This window comes from Elephantulus edwardii, unplaced genomic scaffold (assembly GCF_000299155.1).
Source record: "Elephantulus edwardii isolate Elephantulus edwardi_28Jun2011 unplaced genomic scaffold, EleEdw1.0 scaffold00213, whole genome shotgun sequence".
In the NCBI taxonomy this organism is placed as follows: Eukaryota; Metazoa; Chordata; class Mammalia; order Macroscelidea; family Macroscelididae; genus Elephantulus; species Elephantulus edwardii.
In genome coordinates this window covers 832,695-855,962 of record NW_006399963.1, presented here as the reverse complement: position 1 = coordinate 855,962, position 23,268 = coordinate 832,695, and the positions used below count along the sequence as shown (strand labels likewise).

Below are 23,268 nucleotides of genomic sequence, written 5' to 3'. Positions count from 1 at the left end.
CATGAGAGATTGCCCATCTAACTCCCACAGAGCAGCTGGTAGATTTGGACTGTGTACCTTTGCTTTGGCATCACAATCTCAGAACAGCACTTAGCCATGAGAGCCCCCTACTCTGTTGGCTACTAATGTAAAAACTGTCAGTTTGAACTCACCTAGAAGTTCTGTGGAAGAAAGGCTTGGCACTCTCCATCTGTAAAGTATACAGGCAAGAAAACCTTAGGGAGAATGTCTGCTCTCTAATGCATGGGATCACTATGAGTTGGAATCGACTTTATGGTAACATAGTTGTTCTTTTTTTGGGGGTTTCACAGGCCGTAGAGTAAGGGAGCATATTATGTGATGACAAGTTTCCTCTCTATAAAACTCTTTCATCTAGTTGAGGAAGATGCTGAGATACAATTGGCAAAGGTTTATTCCCTACAGGAACTATGCAGGAGACTGTGTAGGACAGAGACATTGGAGGCCATAAAAGACTTGTTCTAACTTTCCAGAAAATAGAGCAGAGAGTATTGGTCTTCTCAGCAGGCACAGTCAGGGTGGACACACATGTGCATGAGTCCTGTTAGTGGTGTTCTCCAGCCCTCTAAAGGCAGAGATGCCAAAGGCCGGTTTTGTCTTTGCTGTCTTGAGTCACAGTTCAGTTTCAAACAGAAATGCCAGGGCTCCTGAAGGCCTCGCCTCTGGAATTTCTGCTCTGCCACAGCGCTGGCGGAAGTAGGTCTCAGAGCAAACTCCTATTGCCCGGCTCCCTCTTCCCTCCATTAAGCAGGAGCTCCTTGAAAAAGATTGATTTGCTGCATTAAGCGAGTCTCAGTGTGCTCGATGCAGATGTCACAAGACAAACGGCTCCCACCGTGTGCCTTGAGCCCACTGCCCAGTGTTTCCATTCCATTTGGGCTGGAGTCATAGTGTGTGAGTTTGGTGTAGTTCATTTTTTGCCTTACACAGTAAAGTTGTCAGCGTTTGACCGATCAGCTACTTGTAAGCATAGAGTTCATTTGCCAGGCCACCTGGCTCCCTGGGGCTGCTGTCCTGTGCCTATTTCACTCTGTCTAATGAGTCAAGACCTGCTTGCTAGCTCCCTGAGCATATGGGCCCGATAGAGCCTGCATGTCTGCAGGGAGCAGAGAGGTCTCATCCCCACTTTTGGGATCCCTCCCTTCTGCTTGGAAGCAGAACTGCCCAGAGGAGCTGTCCTTTCTGAGTGGCAGCTTCATACTGTCCCCCAGCTTCCATTGCACTGTCTGTTGGTGGGCTAGGCTTGCTATGAGCTTCCTGGGGAGTGCCAGCCTGCGCACTGTGGCCCATGCCCTCCTGGTTCAGCAAATAGCTGTTTCTAAGGAAAGCCTGGAAAAGGCAGACATCAGGACTGGACTTATTCATTAAATAAACCACTTGACTGTGTGAAGCCAAATCAGGGTGGGGCAGTGAAGTACAAGAGGTTATGAGGAAGGTTAGAAGATCCCTCCTGCTCCTCTAGATCCCAAGAAGATCCTACCACCCCAGTGCACCTCAAAACCTTATCCTCAGAAGAATGTTTTCCTCCTCCCCAGAGATGAAGATCTGCATAAGAGACCCTGAAATCTCCTTCCCTCAGAATTTGCTAATACCAGAAGGGAGGGAATGAGCCATAAACTTGGAGACTGCTTCACCCAAGGACCTCCTCAGGCCCTTCTTGTGGACCTGGAGGAATCATCTGTGTGGAGTGGGCCTCCTGTGGAAGCCTCTGCAAGTGTTGAGGAGACCCCCAGGAAGTTCTTAGGAATCACAACAAACTTCCCCCCTGTGCATGGTGAGGTATCAGTCCAAGGAGATGGGGCGAGGTTAAGGGCTGAGGGGCCAGCAGGGTCTTGTGGTGAGAACTGGGCCACTGCTGTTCTGTGCTAAAAGCCATGGAAGAAACTTGGCTGGTGAAGAGTTTGGGAGGAGTGGTTGTGGTCGTGCAAACATCCTGGTGAGAGTGTGAACTAGCTGGCTTGAAAGGACACGCTGGGACCTCAGGAAGGCAGATTTTCAAAGATGTCAAGAAATGATGGACTCGAGATTTTACTAGAAGTAACAAGTCCAGGGAGGTGTGAAGGAATGCTCGGGAAGAAGTTCTGACCCAGCAGACACAGGGATCCAAAAGAGGAGGGCAAGATTAGGAAGGGACAGAGGTGGGGGACGACACAGGCCATATGCTGATGAGCCGTAGCCTGAAAGGGTGTGCAGAAGGCTGCAGGTCCAGAAACCGAGGGCATAGAGCTACTGAGGGAAATGGCAGGAGACCACTTTCAGGGACTATGTTTGCCTTAGTGGGAACCAGAGGGACAGGGAGGTGCCCTCTGACACCCTGTAGAGGGTCCACAACTCCCAAAATGTCTCTGACACAGACAATAGCCCCAGGTAAAATCAGTGATGGTCATTGTGGCATACCCAGGGGCTCTCAGCTCCACCCCTCCAATGTATGACCCCAACTTTACCAGATGGCAAAAGCTAGAGTTAGTTTGCTGTATATGACAGAAAACCCAAAATGATAGTGACTTAAAGAAAATATGAGCTTTTGCTCCCAGCAAAGATAAACTGTTGGAAATTGATACGTACATGGTGGCTCAAGAGGTCATTAATAATCTAAGTTTCTTCATTTACTGTTTTGTCACCCCTTGGGTATGGCCCTTATCCTCACAGCCCAGAATGGAGGCTAATGTACCATCACATGCATATTCTTGGTGGCAGGATAGAGAAAAGTGAGAAGGGAAAAGTGTGTGCTATCTATCTTTAAGGACGTTCTCTTGAAGCTGTAGTGCACTTAGATATTCTTGCCAATTGTAGTCCTTACTCTAAGGAAGGCTAGGAAATATACTTTCATTCTGCTTGTCCATATATCAAGACACAGCCTGGGGTTCTTTGACTAAGGGGAGAACTTTTATGGAGTAGGCACTAGTACCCTCCGCCATATAATGAATCTTTCTTCCCAATATCCATGCTCCATCTTTCTATGCACTTGCCACTCTCGTCCTGACCCCAGGGTGGGGGGGTGGGGAGGCCTTGGGCCTGCACCTGGAAGAACATCTAGCCTAGAAGCCAGAGAGTCTGGATAATGTACAACCCTCACCAGCAGGTCTTGGAGAGACTCCTTATGATTGGGTCGTTCTGTCCTACACACCAGTCTCTGATAGTGGAGAAACAGCATGCCATAATAAAGATTCCTATTGGAAAGGAGAGGAGCCTGGGAGCTACCCATGGATACTAGCCATGGTCATGGCCAGTCCCACTGGCCATGCTCTGCACCTCCTGTGCTAAGTGGAGGCAGTTCCACGGAGCAGGCCTCCTGGCTGCTTTCAGGGAGGAATCTAGTGTCTAGTGTGTCCCATGGAAGAGATAGCATCCTTCTCCATACTACTCCACTACTATATGTTCGCAGCAAGGTAGGCATTGGGGGTTACTGGCTTTGGAAGCATTTTCCTGCAGGAGCAGGGCTTGGGGATCTGGGCATCGTGAGGGGGTTAGTGTCATGTGTAAGTTGCAAGTCAGGCTGAGCCCCCTGCTTTGGCAGGGTGTCACAGGCACAGTTCACTGAGAATGTGCTCACTGAGGTCCATGTGCATGAACTACCCCAAGCTTATTGTTCCTTCTTGCCCACCTCTGACACTGAAGCCACAGCTAAGCAGTTATAGGGAGGTGCCATCCTCACTTCATAACTTCATGTAAAATTACTAGATTTTAACATTTTTGACAGCTGATTTGAATATTTTAATATCATCACTCATGACAAATAAAATGTATCTCCGAGCCAAAGGTGGCTAGTGAATGCCAAGATGGAAGTGATGTTAGGGAAGGAATTTGAGCACCGTCCCCTGAGGGAGACTACCTAGAGATCTAACGTCCACAGAGAAAACCTTTGCTGCTTCCCAGCATGAATCCACAAGGTCCAGACTAGTAGGGCCCATGACTTCATCGTCTGGGATGCAGGGACACTGAGTGTGAATTGTGGTTAAAGAGATGCTCAGAACAGGGGGGCAGACTGTACTGCTCTCCCACTGAGGTTGAGGGTCAGTTGTCGCTCTAGCTCAGGGAAGGGAGGTTCAGCCTTGGAGTGTGTAGGGCACAGGGGGAGACTCTAGGCTGGACGCAGGGCAGTCTCAACTTCTACCTGTCCTCCACCTTCTCCCTCCCAGACTCCACCAACCGAGACTCACTGGACATGATTGAACGCTGCCTCTGCCTGCTGTGCCTGGATGCCCCAGGGGGCATAGAGCTCAGTGACACTAACATGGCCCTGCAGATTCTTCACGGTGGGGGCTGCAGCAAAAATGGGGCAAATCGCTGGTATGACAAGTCCCTGCAGGTGAGTGCTGCGTGAGCATGGCCACCCAGTGCACAGCACAGTACACAGTACCAGTACCAGTACTCTATCTGATTGGCTGTCTCGCTGGCCTTAGCTACCCAGGATGCTGGACTACCAAGCCAGGGTAGGTGACGGGCACAGCTCTACTGGGCCATCTCCTGCACCTGCTAGGACTCTTCTGGCCCAAAGGTCCAAACTTAAGTCTGACTACCCTAAGTTTGGACCTCATCCATACCCTACAACCTCTGTCCCACAAGGTGGGTGATGCCAGGGCTCAGTAAGAGCAGCAGCCTGGGCTCTCCTCCAGCCCTCAACACATCCCACAAGAGTCCTGTTTCATGCATAGAGATGTCAGCCTTTCTGAATGCCTGCCACACTGGCGTGAGCAACCCACCTCCCTCAACCCCTGCAAGGAGGAGCCAGCCAAGCATCTCCATGGAAGAGAAGCTATAACACAGAAGAAAACAACATTCATCTTATCATTCCCATGACATCAGCCTGAAAAATAAGCTTCCCTCAACATTTGTTTGGTCTAGAGAAAAAGCATGCAAGTGGAGATGAAGCAGAGGCTGGGCCATTTATGCCTCCATTTTTTCTTGTCCCCACTTGCCAATTATAAATGGAATCTTTTTGAACTCACCACATTTTTAAATACTTTAGGTTAATGGCTCAGCCTTATAAGCATTTCTTTTTAATGTTTTGGTTTTTTCTATCTCTGCTGCTTACATTCTGCAGGGTAACCTTTTTGTTCATTTACATATTGATTCTGTTATACCTAATGAGTTATCTTGCTGCTGTCCTGCCTGTTTTAGCTTCCATCAGTGCTGCTAATCTTGTAATCTTTGATGGAGCAACTGTTGAAATTAAGTAAAATAATGGATGCTCAGGACAGAGTAAACCTTTGTTTACTAGCAGCTTTTTAAAGCCAACTGTGTCTTCCCTTTTAGTGACAGGGACAGAAAGCAAGAGTAAGAGAGGACAGAGTCCCTCCTCCTGCCTTATCTGAAGGGGGGACCACTTGGCACTGCTGCCATCTGCTTACTTCCTGGATCTTTTCCCAGACTGCACACATTAATGACAGAGTTGGAGAAGCCAAAGAGGTTGTGTGGACTGAGTTTGAAAATATCAAGAGCTGATAGAAGAGCATATAGAGATAGGGTCGCTATGAGTTTGCAAGCGACTCGATGGCACATAACAACAACAACAACAACAATCTCATACAACAACAATCTCATAGAAATGCTGGAGAAGTAGAGAAGAGGAAGAAATGTTAGAGAAGATGAATTCTTGCAGAAGAAACTGGGAGATTTGTGTGTTTGCTTGCTCAGAGATTGGCAACTCCCACCTTCTGGAAAAGACTAGGGAGAGGATGTGAGAAGGCAGTTTAAGGTGTATGCTGGAGGACATTTCAGGAAAGAGGTAATTTCTTGTTTGTCTATGGATATCAGAAATATCTTTTGAGTGTGATGCTGAATGCTGAAATGAGTAAGCTCAACTTTATTTAGGTTACACTCTGAGGGGAAAAGATGGGTAATCTTTTCCCATGCAATTCACAATTCACAAAAACCCACTGGAGAGTCAACTATGAGTTGGTTTCAATTTGACAACAATGAGTTATTTTTTGTTGTTTGTTAAGAACCAAACACCCTCCTCCTTCTTTCCTGCCAGCACATTTGGTGCATGGAGCTCTGACGGTGTAGTCCTTGGGAAGTTGGGTGCTTGACCTAAAGGCAGAACCTCTCTGGTTTCAAATCCACCAGCTGCTCCTTAGGAGGAAGGGGGCACTTTTCTCTCACACCATTTACAGAGTTGGAAGGTCAGCTGTAAATCGGTTCCAGTTTGCCACAATAACAGTTTCAGTGTTTTGTGCAGAGTGTGTTTCTTTTCCAAGTCAGCTCAACACAGTCTTTGTAAAAGGGAGGCCACAGAAAGTTACAGCTGCTCTTGACAGTTTGCATAGATCTTGCATGTATGTTCTCTCACCATCTCAATCCTGTGAGCTGGGTATTGTTAGACTTATTTTAATAGAACAGACTGAAGTCCAGAGTTGAAGCATGATGATGAAGGTCAGAAGGCAGCAGCAGAACTAGAGCACCTGCCCCAGACACAGGCATCAGGTTAGAGAATGTCACAGAGCACTTTTACTTACCCATGCTTGGGGGCAGGAGGGATTTTGTTTCTCCATGGGAATCTTCTTACCACTCACGTTGAGTAGCTCTCCCTTATTCATTTGTTTAACAAAGATGCAGCTTTTATGTGATCACCAGTGACTCAAACAACAGATTTTATCAAACAAATCTATGAAGCATAAAATCCTAACGAGCCTGATTTGTTGTTGTTACTAGGTTCCATTGACTCAAGTATGATTCATAGAGACCCTATGAAAATGGATCTGAACCATGTTTTATCCATGTTATCTCATCATCTCTAACACATGTTAGCCCATTGTTATAGTCACTATGTCAATCCATCTCACTGAGCTTGATATGGGAGGGGCAATACAAATATTTGTATTTAGCTCTACTTCTCTTTCTCTGTCAGGCTCAATGAAAAAGAAGTCCAGAAGCCTGGCCACAAATCAGAACAGTGTGGGCAGACTCAGCTTGCATTTCTTAAGATTCACTGTTGTGTTGTTTTGTACTGTAGAGTCGGAACTGGCCCATAGATGACCCTCTGTTGGGTTTTCAGAAGTAGTTAATCGCATAGGAGGAGATTGCCCATCAGCTGGTGGCCCCTAACTGTGTTCCTTCAGAATGCAGCACTGCTTCTTTCCACTAGGCCACCACTTGTTGTTGTTGATTGCCCTTGAGTCGAGCATGATTCATAGTGACCCTATGAACAAAAGGCCTGAAGCCTTTCTATAATTATAGTCATTTATCCAAGTTCATAGAGGCATGTTGTTTAGGAAATGAATGCCATTCCTACTTCCAAAGGCCACCCCCTAGATAGTCTCAACTGGGGAATATTGGGCTCATGTCCACTGTGCAGGATGTATTCCAGAAGGAGGCTGCCCAGTTGAGACCCAGTTGAGAGGTGCTTTGATACTGCTGCTCTCAGGCTACCACAATCGGGCAGTGGTCTTTCTGAGAGGCCATATGCTTGGTGTCCTTGGAGGAGACCTTATCTGGAGTCAAGGGCTGTTTTGGAATGGTGACCATTTATCTGTCCTCTCACTCTCCTCTCTTCCTCTGCAGTTTGTGGTGGGCGGGGATGGTGTCTGTGGCGTGGTGTGTGAACACTCCCCATTCGATGGCATCATCCTAGTGCAGTTCACGGAGCATTTGCTCAAGCACATGTAAGTATGGAAGGGCAGACTCTTCCATCTCTGGAGTAGATGTGGGGGCAAAACTCTTTTGCTAAGTGACTGCCATGCTGGAGAGGAGGATCAGGTGGCCTACAGGGTCTGGATTAGTCTAGAAAGTCTTCTTACAAAGATGTATTTAAAAGCTACCATGTGCTCCATCAGTCAGAGGAAGCAGGGGTCAACTAGGCCATAGATCAGGCAGTAGCTATCAAAGAATTTCTGCTAGCTGGGAATGTATAGGGGTGCCTAGATCAATACATGGTCTTGAATTAGAGCTCTGCCAACTAATGACCCAGCACAAAGGGGATGCTGCAGAACAGAACTCTCTTGGGGTCGGATCTTTTTTCAGCTTCAGAGTTAGCCAGACATGAGGACTGTCTATTTGATACTCCAGATTTCTTTCACATTCCACATATCCACTTGGATAAATGACTATGGTGCTCATGCTTACTTCTAAGTCCCAAATATTTTCTACTCATTGTTATGTGCTGTCAAGTTGGAAGTGACTCATAGCTGACCCTCCAGCAGGTTTTCAGAGGCTGTAAAATCACATGGGAGGAAGTTGTGTACCCTTCTCCTGCAGAACAGCTGGTGGATTCTAACTGAACTGCTTTTGTATTGGCCCCTCAGCTCCTTACCACTAGGTCACCAGAGCTCCCTCTTCCACTTGCTAAGACTCTTAAAATTCAAACCAAAGCTCCTGGGGATAGCACAAATAGATAAACACTCAGCTACTCACTTAAAGGTTGGTGTCTTGAACCCACCCAGAGGCACTTTATAAGAAGACTGGGTAATCTGGTTACAAAAAGATCTTAGGCACTGAGGAAGACAGCAACCCTTTCAGGTAGAACAATACCATTCTCTTTTTGAACACATCTCTAGATGTTATGTAAACACAAGCTGGGCTAGCAGGAAAAAAGGAAAAAGACAGAATGGGCCTAGGAGTCCAAAAGAGCTGAATTGTATCTGGGCTCTGTCTCTCTCAACTCCGGTGTCCTCTCTGAGCCTGTTTTTTTTCCTGTGTGGTGGCTCGGGGACAGCTCAGCCCACAGAGAGGCCACAGCCACATGCACCAATAATGAGATGATGGTGGAGACCTCTGCCTCCCAGCTATGCTTCTCTCTGTGCCCACAGGAAGAAAGGCACCCAGAAGCTGGTCCGTATGGACTCTGTTAGTGAGCTGCCAGCCCCGAGGAGGCTCCGGTGGAAATGCTCTCCTGAAATTCAAGGATGTTTAGCCTCTTCTGCAGAAAAGCTTCAGCGGTAAGAGAAGTCCTCTGGTCTCCCAGGTGGTCCCCTGCAGGTGCTGGGTCACTTTAAAGTTTCCAGAGACCCAGCTCCTCTCTGCCTGTTTCACTGCTTCTCATCATGTAAATACAGTCAAACAAAAAGGGAGTTCTAACTCTGAGGAAATAATAACCTTGCTAAAGTATCCATCATTTCCATAAAATGTAAACGTGCAGCTATTTTTCCCCCTACAGGTTTCACCTGACTGAGTACAGTCAAAGCCATGAAACTACCCTCTGCTTTCAGGGCAACAATAAACAACTGGTTTGAATAAGTTATTTGAATCCAAGCTATTTTGATTTGTTTGCATTTACACTGCAACTTGACAAGGGGAGTCTTTCTTCTGAAGGGGAGAGACTCAGTTCAAGTCCTAATAGGAACATACAGGAGGGCTGAGGACAGTGTGGGGCATCAGGAGGCTGTCATGCACCTAGTATTCAACCAGTGCAAAGAGTAGAAGGTGCCAGAAGGCGGCAAGCAGATCTGGTCTTTGACCACGTGTTCTTTCATTCTATCTTTCATCACTGAGACCTGGGGTCAGGTTGCCCCATTCATTCATGTATTCATCAACTGTGTGATGCTCTGTTGAGTGCTGGGCTCAGTGGAAGATCTCTAGGAACACCCTCTCATTGCAGTTGAGAATGAGCTCATAACTGACTCTGTAGAAGGTTTGCTGTGGCTGCCCTCTAGGAATTTACTCTGTAGTGGAGACTCCTAGACAAAATTACACATGATCCAATAAGGTAACACCTTAGAACAAAACCAGATGTCGCAGAGAAGGCTGAGGGATGTTCTGTATGAGGAATGGGCTTCAAAGAGGGTGTAAGTTTATGGTGGAGGTGGATGGGGGAAAGATCAAAAGATAGCTTGTCCAGACACAGAGGTCTGTGTAAGATTCAGGCTGGTACAGAGACCAGTAAGGGGAGAACCATTTAAATTGGGGCACAAAAGAGGTCCAGACTGTGAGGAGTGTCACGTTCCTTCCATTAGAACCTTGGGGCACCTGGTGCAAGATATTCTGGAAGTCAGTAGGGAGACTTGGTCATGACATTGATGGGCAGAATGGAGTGGGGCCCAACACCAGGGCTGAGACATGGGGGCATGACACCTCTGTAGTGGTAATAGGGAGTAGCAGACTTCTGTGTGACAGGTAGAGAGGCTTCAGCTTTTCATCTATTAAATGGGTTGATTTCTCAATCCTGATAGGTGACTGGACATGTATGTTGGCAAGTTGGGCAGGTGTTCAAACAAGCCTCACATGCCCTCAGTTCCCTCAGCTTCTCCTCCAGAGAGCAGGCAGAGCTAGAGGCTGGTGAGTAGGAGCAGAAGGAGCTTGAGGAGGCTGGGGCTGCCCAAAGCAACACAGAATGGTCTGTGTGGCAGGGACAGGGAAGGCTTTTCCTGGTGGCTGTAGTCTATAGAGAGTTGTGCTGCTAACCCCAAGTCAGTGTTTCTCCAGCCATTTGAATCCACCAGCGGCTCCTCTGCAGAGAGATGGGTGATCTCCTCCCATGCAATTTCCACCCGCAAAACTTGCTGGAGGGTCATTATGAGCTGGTTCTGACTCAATAGCATTGAGTTTTTGTGGTGAGAATTGATCTGCACTTGTGACCGCTCGTGTGTGTGTATGTGTGTGTGTGTGTGTGACTGTACTCTGGAGGACTTTCAGGGACCGACATTGCAGAAGCAGATCACCAGACTACTTTCCAAGCCTCTAGTAGATTCGAACCTCCAACCTTTTGATTTGTAGCTGAACACTAGTTGTTTCAAATAGTTAATGAGGAACAACTGGAGGGGCCTCAGAGAGGATAAGGAAGCTTGGGCTATCCAGCAGGGCTTTGCACTAACCCTGCTTGGCATTGCTACATCAGGAAGTCAGGCCGGCTCCAGGGCTCTTTATGAAGGACAAGTGGTCAGTCTGGGAAAGAAGGATGGGAAGGAGGAAACAGAATTCTTGAGAGTCTTAGTGACAATGAGGGGCTTTACCTTTGCCCATGATCTGATAGCAGCAAATGCAGCAGCTTCTGGGTAAACTGGGTTTTAGTTGCTGGCCAAGTCGCAGGGAATGCTAGTTACGGTGACTGTGGCCATCTGCCATTGTAGGCCTTTCCTCTCCACAGAGTCTGCAGCCTTTTCCCTGCGCAAAGGGGATTTACCATGTTCCAGAAGAACGGCCAAATGCCAAAAGGATCCTCAAGGAGGCTGGACACACCTCATTCAGGCCCAAAGAATGGCCTTTCACATAACTTATACATCCATCAGGCTTCCAGAATTTTTTTCCTCTTACTCATACACATGTCTCTCATACCCCAGTATCCCTGTTTGTTTCTTTGCTGCAGTTGGGTCCCTGTCCCCTAGCCACTCCTCACGTACCTCCCGCCTCCCAAAGCACAGTTCACCCTGCTTGGCGAGCCCACCTCAGCTCAGAGATAGGCACGCTGTGATGTGCTTCTGCTGCTGCTTTGCAGCAAAGCCCATTTCTGACTCCAGGCACATTTCTGGGGTACAGGGATTGGTCCTCACTTTTAGGGTGCTAGGACATCTACTGTGCTAAAGAAACTTACTCAGGAACTCATGAATATTATGCAATGTGGATGACCTTGGAGGACATTATGCTGAGTGAAATATCTCAGTCACAGAAGGACAAATATATATTGCATAGGGCCACTATTGTAAAACAGGATTGACATCGGAGTTGAGGGAAAACTGAGAAGGAGGGGAGGAATAACGTATATTGCGCTGAAACAGATGAGGGAGAGAACTGTTTAAAAGGGATATGAGATTGGGTATTATTGTCATGACAGGAGTCCAGAATGAAGGCTGCACAATGGACTGGACTTGGAGGGAGGGACTGCATAACAATGATAGAGTTTTTCTTTTAGTTTTTAAGGAGAAGAGTGAATTAGGGGGGAGAGGGTGGGCAGGAAGAAAAGTGCAACAATGAATGACTGGAAACCCTAAGTCTCTGTAAACTTTCATTAAAATTAATTGAAAAAAAAACTAAAAAAAATAAACCCCTACTCAAAAATGTTTGAATTTTGTTTTACATGCAGTCAAAGTATGCCTTTTCTTCCTTTTTCAGGATTGTGAAGAACCTTGACTTCATGGTTTATAAATTCAACTTCTATGGAAAAACATTCATTAAGCAGCAAAAATGCAGTCCCGATGCCTTCTTGCAGGTAGCTCTGCAGCTGGCCTTCTACAGGTGAGCCAAGCCTGACAATAGAAGAAATCTATGCCCAGACAAAGGGCTGACAGATAAGGTGCTCAAGATCCTAGCACATAGATAAACAGTGGTCTAGAGGAGGGGAGAATGATCATCCTAACTGGACTTTACAGTAAGACTCCAGCCTTAAACAGGAGAAGGAGGGACCACTGGGGGAACCATCTAAACCAGGGCCTAGAGGCAGGTGATACAAAGTGACTGAGAGAAGATTTGAGAAGGAAACAGGTGGGCAGTGGGGACCTCAAGAAGGTAGGACTAGATCTGAATGGAGGGCTAAGGCACTGGGCTAAGGAGCCTACTCTTTATTTTTATAATTCTCTTACCATTCACCAGCTCTTGTAATCAGAACTTCATTGCTAGTGGAACCAGATCTAGCCATCTGGGCAAGTCAAAGATTTTTTACTCATTCTCGATTCTTCTCTTTCCTCCCCTACTTTCCTGTTGTTCACATCCATTTTTCTCCAAAATGTGTCTCCAGTCCATCTTATTTACCTCCACTACCATACACCTCTCTCAAACTACCAGCATCATCAGCTTGGTTAACTGCAACATTATTCTGGCTGGTCTTTGCCCTTCCACTTTGATTCCCTTATCCATCTTCATGAAACAATGAAAGAAAACTCTAATATGGGGGAGGGGAGAGATTATGGCACTTATCTAAGTCTTAAACTCACCCAGTGGTCTTCTATCTGCTTAGGACTAAATCCATGCTTTAAAAAATTCTTTATGACTGAGATTTCACTCAGCATAATGTCGTCCAGGGTCACCCATTTTGAATAATATTTCATAAGTTCCATATTTTTCAATGCAGCATACTATTTCATTGTGTGAATATACCACAGCTTCTCTATCCATTCATTTGTTGATGGGCACTTAGTTTGTTTCCAACTCTTTGCTATTATGAACAAAGCTGAGCTAAACATTTATATGTGTGTATATCTGCTGGGGTGGCAGTTATGGTTTCTTTGGAGCATATTCCCAGTAGTGGAATTGCTGCCTTAAATGGTATTTCTATTTGCAACTTTTTGAGAAAGCACCACACCGCCTTCCATAGTGGTTACACCATTTTACACTCCCAACAACAGTGAATAAGGGTTCCAGTTTCTCCACAACCTCGCCAGCATTTGTTGCTTGCTGTTCTGTTAAATTTCGCTATTCTTACAGGGGTGAGATGATATCTCATAGTTATTTTGATTTGCATCTCACTTAGAGCTAGGGATTTTGAACATTTCTTCATGTGTTTGTTTGCTATGTGAATATCTTCTTTGGTGAAGTGTCTGTTCATATCCATATACTGCATAGTGCCACTGTCGTAGAAGGAGACTGACATCTCAGCTGGTTGGGTTGGGGAGAGACTGAGAAAGATAATAATGTATACTGCATTGAAACAGATGAGGGAGAAAACTGTTTAAAATGGATATGTGATTCGGTATTATTGTCATGACTGGATTCCAGAATGAAGGATGTACAGTGGAGTGGCCCTGAGGAGAGGGATTGTATAAAAATGAAATAATTTTTTTTTTACTTTTCAAAGAGAAGAGTGAACCAGGAGGGTGGGGTGGGAAGGGAGAAAAGTGCAACAATGAATTAATGGAAATCCAAAGTCTCTTTAAATTTTCATTAACATTGATAATAATAATAATAATAATAAAATAATAATAATAATAATAAGCCTTGGACAATAAAAAAAGAAGACCAAAGGAAAATTTAAAAAAAATTCCTTATAACCTGACCTCTGCCATCTTCCTTGCCTCATATGGGAATGTTTCGCCCCTAGATCTCTCAGTACTCATTCTGCCTGTCCACCAGTTCTTATGTCTCCTTGCCTGACCAGCCCCTTCTCACCTTCAAGTCTCATGGCAGGTATCACTGCCTTTAAGGCCTTTGCTGACCACCTGAAATAAAGCAGCCAACTAATCTTCCTGACACCCAGCTTCATCACATCATGGGTGGGTTCTTATTCCTTTGTGGCATCATTAATGTTAGGGGCTTCATAGTAACTATATGTTGAAGAAAAGGAAGAAGAGCAGGGGAGTAAGGACTAAAGGCAGAGGTAGGGAACCCAGGGGGTCTTTTACAGGGAACTAAAGCAAATGCAAAATAGATGAAGGTAAACATGATTTGATCGACTTCTCAAGCCACAGCTCATACATGGTCTGGTACAGACAGTTAATCTTGTCTTTGCTGGTGTTAGACTTCAGTTTGCCTGAGAATGATGCTGTCACATTCATGGAGACATCTAGTGAACTCACAGTAAAGCTAGGAGAGGAGCTTCACTAATGCACAGTGGCACCTGTGTGGCCACATCAGCCTCATGTCAGCAGTAGTACTGTAACTCTCAGAGATGTCAAGTGCAGCCACTCTGAGCCTCATATCTGTAGAACACTTATGACTCCACATAATGGAACACAAACAAAGAAGCCTCACTGAAATGTGATGAGCTCGAATGTGACTTGGGTTTTAGCTGTAGTCAAAGACATTCTGAAGGGTACTCAAATTGTATGTGGCTGAAAAAGGCCATGAAGTTGGGAATAGGCTGAAGTTGTGACTGGGGTCACTGCCTGGACCAGCTTCTCAGACCCCTTGACTGTGAGCGTCAAGTTGAGAGAGGTTGACGAACATAGTCCAGAGTACTTGTCTCCATTACCCACAGTGTCCTGTGCTATCTGCAGAGGGCCAGAGGCTCCTGAGCTCCTGGAACAGCTAAATGATTTCCTATTTCCCTTAATAAAATCCATCAAATATAAACTGTAATAACAAAAATTATTTAACTTGTTCCTGGATTTGACAGAGCTACTCAGGTTGCAGTTGAAAGTAACAGTGACAGTGTCTACTTTTGGAATAGTGTTGCTTCTTAACCAACTTCCATCAAGTTGATTCGAACATATAACAACCCTCTATCTGGTTTCCAAAAGCTGTGAGGCTTAGGGAGACTAGCTTTCTCCCCAGGAGTCAAAGGTCCAGAGACATGTGGCCTTTCTTGATTTTGTGACTTATTTGGTTTTTTTTGGCAGTCCATGGGATATTCTGTATTCTTTTGCAACACCACAACCCAAAGGCATCCCCTAGTACACAAATATCTTATTAATAACACTAGAGTCTCTGACACTTTATTTTTTTCTATAATTATATTAATTTTCATAAACATTTACAGAGATTTTGGACTTCCACTCATTCATTGTTGCACTATTCTCTCTACCCTCCTCCACACTTTATAAATTAGGTCCAGTCAGCACAATTTCATCTGTGCAATAAACTGGTAAAGTCTTATAGAAAGGAAAGATGATGAAGGTCCCTGCAGACAAAATGATAAGGTAGAATTGGAGCATTGATGTGCCACTGAAATAGGAGCGTGGATGTTCTGCCACTTGAAGGCAAACTGCTTCTGAAAATTCTTTGAAATCAGAATTAGAAAATCAACACTGGCCAGACCAATAGCTACAGAACAAGTACCAGGAGATACTAGTTTGCTCAAGCAATGCAACTGTATCTTGAACAAGAACTTCACTGAAGTTCCCCTCACCTCACCCCCTGGCTAAATTTACAGTGATGAAATATCATTCTCTGAAATTCATACTGTTTTTGTGCAGGCCAAGTGGGTGAGTTAAATGAAGGTGTGATGTGGATTTGTGTCCTCTGGGTCCTTGATGATGACACTAATCTCTGTAGCTCCTTCAGGAAGGCAGTGTTGTTGCTTTGATTTACAATTTTCCTAGGGATAAACAGGCTAATGGGTTCCACTTGCCTTTTCCTTTCATAATAGCTCTTATTCCACATGCCAGGAATTCAATGTGGGATTGTGACAATTCCAGAGTATATGTATTCCAAATCTGCATCCTAAAATTGGGAAATCCTTATAGAATGGGTTCAATCTGTTAATAACTGGACTTCTATATGCACTTACTTTCATTAGTGGAACAGTGTAATTTTGATTAACCTGAAATTACTGTCATTTTGGAGCCAGGGTTAAATAATCCTCAAAAAATATGATGTTATCCTTTTCCCCACTGAACAAGTACTCTTTTGTTGTTGTTACTGTAGAAGTTTCTTATCTTTAAAAAAAATTTATACTGGTTTGTTTAAAAAGTTCAAATACATTATTTTTCACATCAAATCTTTCCCATTTCCTTCACCACCCCCACCCATCAAATTGGGTGACCCTATTATTAACCCATTCCCCCCACTCCCTTCTCATCCTTCTGCTTCCACCATCCTCCCACCCTGGATTCTCATACTAAATCTACAATAATGGTTTTATACAGTATCCTTTCCTTATGGGACTGAGTTAGTTAGCATAGTGCTCTCCAGTCCTTCCCAAGCTAGGTAATAATTTACAAAATCATTGGTCCTGCATGCTGCATAGTATCCCATTGTGTGAATGTACAATAATTTCTCAATCCATTCAATCGTGATTGGACAATTGGGCTGTTTCCACGTTCTTGAGAAGGTGAATAATACTACTCTGAACATTGGTGTACATGAACAGTCACTCTTATAATGGTCATTGGTCTTGTTGGAGGAAGCTGGGAGAGATATTACCAGTCCAAATCCTTGGAAGTATGTTGTTGTTGTTGTTAAGTACCATACAGTCAGAACTATATAGCGATAATGAGGTCCTGCTCCAAGGGAACCTGACTTCTACTCTGTAAACAGTCTCAAGTACGCAAATTGAGTGACCTTTGTTTTTGTAATTCAAGTTAGACTGATTCTCTTGAATTAGAAATCTTCTGTTGTGTTGTTGTTGTTAGATCTAATCAAGTCAACTACAACTCATCTTATGAACAATAATTTGAACATTGCCATTCTGACCATCTTTTATATGCTCCAGCCCATTGTTATAGATAGTATGTCAATCCATCTTATTGAGGATTTTCTTCTCTCTGTTTTTGTTTTGTTTTTTTAAGGAAATCAAGAGACATATTACTTTGGGCAAGTCCACTGTCAGGGACCTCTCCGAAATACTGAAGATAAATTATGTCACTTTGAAGACTAAAGTGCACTTGATTTTCTCAATCACCTGCTGTGTATCAGAGATATGGTCAGTGAATAAGGATGTCAAAAGAATTGATGCCTTTGAGTTGTGGTGTTGGAGAAAAGTATTGAATACTCCATGGAATGTCAAAAGATCAAATAGAAATGTCTTGAAGAAAGTGCAACCAGAGTGATCCTTCAAGGGAAAGATGGCAAAACATGTTCTATCCTTTGGACATGTAGCTAGGAGTGGCTATTCCTTGGAAAGGGACATCATGCTTGAAAAGATGGAGGATCAGAGAAGGAGAGGATGACACCTAATGACATAGATTGATGCGGTGAATACAGTAATGGGCTCGAGTGTGTCAGAGATGATGAGGATAGCATAGGAGAGGGCAGAGTCAGATCTATCATTCATAAGATCACTATGAGTCATACCCATATTGACAGCACCTAACAATAACAACAAACACCTTTCCTAGTATTTTTCCAAGGATTGGTACCCGCTCCTGACAACATGCCCAAAGACTTACCACCCTTTTCTCTAGGGAGCACCCTGGTTACACTTCCTCTGACAAAGACTTACTAGTTCCTTTGGTAGACCCTGGGATATTCAGTATTCTTCTCCAAAACTAAAATTCAAAGGCATCAATTTTTCTGCCATCCTTATTCATTGTACAACATTCATTCAGATGTATAAGAAGTAATTAACAATACCATAACTTGGATCAAGTACACTTAATTCTTAAACTGACATCATTACTCTTTTAGCACTTTGGAGCAGATTTTCCCAATATAGTAAGTCTTTTTATTTCTTGACTGCTTTTACCATAGTGCTGATGGAGAGCTAAGTAAAATGAAATCATTGACAATTTCAATCTTTTCTTTGTCCATCATGGTGTTGTCTATAAGTTTGGTGACTAATGTTTTTGCTTTCTTGATGTTGAGGTGTAATCATGTTCAAAGCTGGAGGCTTTCATCTTTTGCAGCAAGTGTTCCAAGTACTTTTCACTTTCTGCAAGCAAGGCTGTAATTAGCTGTATAGCATATTTGTTGATGTGTTTTCCTTTCATCCTGATGCCACATTCTTCTTTAGAGTATAGTTTCTTGAATTATTTACTCAGCATAAAGATTAAATAGGTATAGAGAAAGGATGCAACCCTGGATACTCCTATCCTGCTTTTAAACCATTCATGTTCTGTTTGGACAACTGATTCTTAGTTTAAGTAGAAGTTTTATATAAGCATAATTAAATGTTCTGAGATTCTCATTCTTCTAAATTTTAGTCACAATTTGTTATGACACGGTAAACATATTTCTAATATCCTTGACTTTAAGTCAAGATCTATTTGACACCACCATTCAGACTCAAATTTCTGTAAGTTCCCTTTCAATGTACTTCCCAATCATTTTTTAATAGTCTTCAGCAAGATATAAATTGCATGTTACGTTAATGATGTTTTTTGAAAATTTCTACATTCTGTTGAATCTCTTTTTTTTTTTAAAAAAAAATCTTTTAGAATGGAAGCAAATATAGCTCTCTAGCAGCCCATGGTATATTCAATACTCTTCTTCAGCACCACAGCTTAAAGGCACCAACTCTTCTTCAATACTCCCTAGTCATTGTCCAGCTCTCTGATGCATAGCAAGTAATTACAAAGACCATGGCCAGTATCAGGCACACCCTCGTCTCCAGACTGACTTCTTTGCTCTTCAATACTTTGCAGAGATTCTGACTGCAGACTTTCCCAATGCAATTTGTCTTTCAATTTCCTGGTTCCTGGTCCCAAGAAGGTTGATTGTAAAGCCAAGCAAACCGGAGTTGTCAACAGTCTCAATATCTTCACCATCTATCATGATTCTGCCAATATACCCAGTGGTGAGAATCTGTTTTCTTGACGTTGAGCTTCAATCCATATTGAAGGCTGCTGCGGTCCTTAACCTACAGCAAGCCTTCAGGTTCTCCTCAATTTCAGCAAGTAGGGTCGTGTCATCTGCGTAATGCAGATTGTTGATGAGTCTACCTACAATCCTGATGCTAACACTTCCCCTCATAGAGCCCAGCCTCTCGGGCAATCTGTTCCGCATATAGATTGAGAAGATTTGGAGACAGGTCTGCCTTCCACGCTTCCTCGGCCTTGGGGTTTCCGCTCGCGTGGTGTAATCCTCTATTTCTATCCGGCCCATCATGTCGGCCGTGAAGACAGACTCCCAAGGCCGAAGTGGCCCGAGCCCAGGCTGCGCTGGCGGTGAAGATCAGTGCGGCCCGGGGCCTCCGGATGTGCTGAGGACCAACCTGGGGCCCAAGGGCACCATGATGCTGGTTTCTGGTGCTGGAGACATCAAGCTTACTCAAGATGGCAACGTGCTGCTTCATGAAATGCAAATTCAACACCCGACAGTCTCCTTGATAGCCAAAGTAGCGATAGCCCAAGATGACATCACTGGTGATGGGACTACTTGCAGCCTTCTGATCATCCGCAAGCTGCTCACACAGGCGGACCTCTACATTTCTGAAGGTTTGCATCCGAGAATAATAACAGAAGCATTTGAAGCAGCAAAGGAAAAGGCCTTCAACTTTTGGAACAAATCAAAGTAAGCAAAGACAGGGACAGAGAGACACTCATAGACATGGCCAGGACATCACTGCACACTAAAGTTCTCGCTGAACTTGTTGATGTCTTAACAGAGGCTGTTGTTGACTCCATTTTGGCCATTAAGAAGCAAGATGAACCTATTGACCTTTTCATGGTTGAAATCATGGAGCTGAAACATAAATCTGAAACTGATACAAGCTTAATGCGAGGGCTTGTTTTGGACCACGGGGCACAAGCATTCTGATATGAAGAAGAGAGTAGAAGATGCATACATCCTCACGTGCAATGTGTCTCTGGAGTATGAAAAAACAGAAGTGAATTCTGGACTCTTCTATAAGAGCTCAGAAGAGCGGGAAAAACTTGTAAAAGCGGAAAGAAAATTCATTGAAGATAGAGTAAAAAAAATCCTAGACCTGAAAGTCCGTGGTGATTCAAATAAAGAATTTGTTGTTACTAATCAAAAGGGTATTGATCCCTTTTCCTTGGATGCTCTTGCAAAAGAAGGCATAGTAGCTCTGCGCAGAGCTAAGTGGAGGAATATGGAGAGACTGACGCTTGCCTGTGGTGGGGTGGCTCTCAATTCTTTAGATGACCTGAATCCAGACTCTCTGGGGCACATGGGCCTCGTCTATGAGTATACCCTGGGGAAGGAGAAGTTCGCCTTCATCGAGAAATGCAACAACCCTCGCTCCGTCACACTGTTGACCAAAGGACAAAATAAACACACGCTCACTCAGATCAAAGATGCCATCAGAGACAGCTTGAGAGCTGTCAAGAATGCCATCGATGATGGCTGTGTGGTCCCAGGGGTTGGTGCTGTGGAAGTGGCCATGGAAGAAGCTCTGATGAAGCATAAGCCCACTGTCAAGGGCAGGCCCCAGCTTGGTGTCCAGGCGTTTGCTGACGCACTGCTCATTATTCCCAAGGTTCTTGCTCAGAATTCTGGTTTTGACTTTCAGGAAACACTAGTCAAAATTCAAGCAGAACTTTCAGAATCCGGTCAACTTGTAGGTGTTGACTTGAACACAGGTGAGCCCTGTTGGGGACCGCTTATCCTACTTCTCTGGGGGAAATGATGCCTGGAAGAAATGAGTAAATAAAGACACAAGAGCCAAACAACATACAGAGACAAGATAGGACCGCTGTAGCTAGACAGGACAGGACTGGACACCCCCCAACCCCCGGCAGCTGGGCCATATTTATTTATACCTTTTGGGAACAAAGAGATGGTTCACAGGGAAATAGAAACTCTAAGGGTTACATCATAGAGCCCAGTTGGGCCGGGTACAAATAGAAACATTAAGATTACCATAGGGCTCCAATGGGCTGAGTACATAGTTAGATACATTCAACCAAGACTTCTTTGTATTCATAAACTGTGCTTTCTCTCATCTTGCAACAACCTTATCAAAAGCAGGAATAATAATGAAAGTCAGTGCCTAAAGATGTATGAGAACCGCTTGCAATTTTCCTTTTCAGAGCGCCTTGTAAGATCTGCTTGCAATCTTCTTTCTGAAGACACCTTCTGTGTGCCTTGCACACAGCCATATTCTAAGGTCCTCTACATTCTTTGGTTCTCGGTTCTCTACAGAGCCCACGGTAGCAGCAGAAGCAGGTGTATGGGATAATTACTGTGTAAAGAAACAGCTGCTTCACTCCTGCATTGTGATTGCTAGCAACATCCTCCTGGTCCATGAGATCAAGCGAGCTGGCATGTCTTCCCTCAAAGGTTCAATTGTGCATCTGTACCAGGCTTGTCTTGTCTGAATTATGGAAACCAGAGTGATCTAAGACAAGAGCAATGGAATTTTTATTCAAGTTAAAATGAATTTTTAAAGGAATTTTCTGTTCCCATGTTCAAATAGGAGGTCACTTCATTTATTTAAATTCTGAAATCTACAGTATTTTCTAATTGCACTGAAGTGTATACACATAAAGCAAATCCTTTACCCACCCAGTCGGTTGTTTGCCTTTAGCTTCAGTGGCTGAAATGACATTAGATAAACATGTTATCCACCTTGTTAATAAATACTACTTAAAACAAACAAACAAACAAACAGATATGGAGATAAGACACACCCTTGACACACACCCTTCCCAATTTTGAACCATGTAGTATTTCCTTGCTCTGTTCTGATGACTGCCTCCTGGTCCAAGTATAGGTAGGTTTCACATAGAATGGGATTCCCATTCTTCTCATAGTCAGCCACAGTTTATTGTAGTCCAAACAATCAAATGCCTTTGCATAGTCAATGGAGCACAGATAGATATTACTCTGGTACTCTCTGCTTTCAACCAAGATCCAGCCGACATATCTATAATATCGCTAGTGCTACAACCCCTTCTAAATCCAGCCTGCACTTCAGGCAGTTCTCTGTTGATGTGCTGTTCTAGTTGTTTTTGGATAATCTTCAGCAGAATCTTGCTTGGATGTGATATCAATGAGACTGTTCAATAATTTCCACACTCTGTCGGATCACCTTTCTTTGGAATTGGAAGAAATAAAGATTTCTTCCAGTCAGTTGGCCAAGTGGTTGTCCTCCTGATTTTTTGGCACAACTTGGTGAACACATCCAGTCATTTTGTTAAAATATGTCAATCTGTATACCATCAATTCCTGAAGCCTTGTTTTTTGCCAATTCTTTCAGAGCAGCTTGAAATTCAAAATTCTTGACTCCAAGGAGCAGATTGATTTCATCCTGTCCAGGATGGACCTGTTTGTTCTCTTAGCAGTCCACTGTATAGTCAATACTCTTCTCCAGCACTACAACACAAAAGCATCTATTTTTCTTATGTCATCCTTAGTCATTGTCTAGCTCTCTGATGCATAGCAAGTAATAGAGAAGCCCATGACCTGGATTCATCTCTTTAATGACATGATTGCTTTTCAGAAGTCTGGAGAGGTCTTGGACAGCAGATTTTCCTAATGCAATTAGTTGTTTGATTTCCTGGCTGCTAGTACCAAGACTGTTGATTGTGGAGCCAAGCAAACTAAAGTTGTTAACAATCTCAATCTCTTCTCTATCATGACACTGTCAGTTGGCCAAGAAATAAGAATCTTTGTTTTCTTGATGTTGAACTTCAAACTATATTTATGGCTGCAGTACTTGACCTTCTGCAGCAAATGCCTCAGGTCCTCTTCAGTTTCAGCACACAAGGTTGTGTCATCTGCATAACACAGATTGTTGATCAGTCTTCCTTCAGTCCTGATGCTGCATTCCTCTTCATCAAGCCCAGCCTCCCAGATTATCTGTTCTGCATATAGATTGAAAAGGTATGGTGATAGGATGCACCCCTGAATACACTTACCTTGATTTTGAACCATGCATGTAGTGTTTCCTTGCTTTCTTTTGACTACAACCTCTTGTTCCAAGGATAGGTTCCACATAAGTACAATCAAGTCTTTTGAGATTCCCTGTCTTCTAAAAGTTAACCATGTTGCTGTTGTTGTTACGTGCTGTCGAGTCGCTTGCGACTCATAGCTACCCTATGTACAACAGCCCTAAACTCTGCTCTGTCCTGTGCCAATCGCACTGCCTCTGATACACCCATCCTC

At 44.0% G+C, this 23,268-nt stretch overlaps 1 protein-coding gene and 1 pseudogene across 1 annotated transcript in view; both read left to right on the top strand.

Annotated features, from left to right (window-relative positions):
• The window catches only part of CHAT (choline O-acetyltransferase), a 110,498-nt gene that overhangs the window by 41,794 nt on the left and 45,436 nt on the right, over positions 1 to 23,268 (top strand). The window contains exons 7-10 of the mRNA XM_006897728.1: positions 4,158 to 4,327; positions 7,522 to 7,622; positions 8,766 to 8,894; positions 12,001 to 12,123. Coding sequence (XP_006897790.1) covers positions 4,158 to 4,327; positions 7,522 to 7,622; positions 8,766 to 8,894; positions 12,001 to 12,123 — 523 coding nt within the window. The remainder of the gene's footprint in view (positions 1 to 4,157; positions 4,328 to 7,521; positions 7,623 to 8,765; positions 8,895 to 12,000; positions 12,124 to 23,268) is intronic.
• On the top strand, positions 18,780 to 21,479 carry LOC102869395 (annotated as a pseudogene).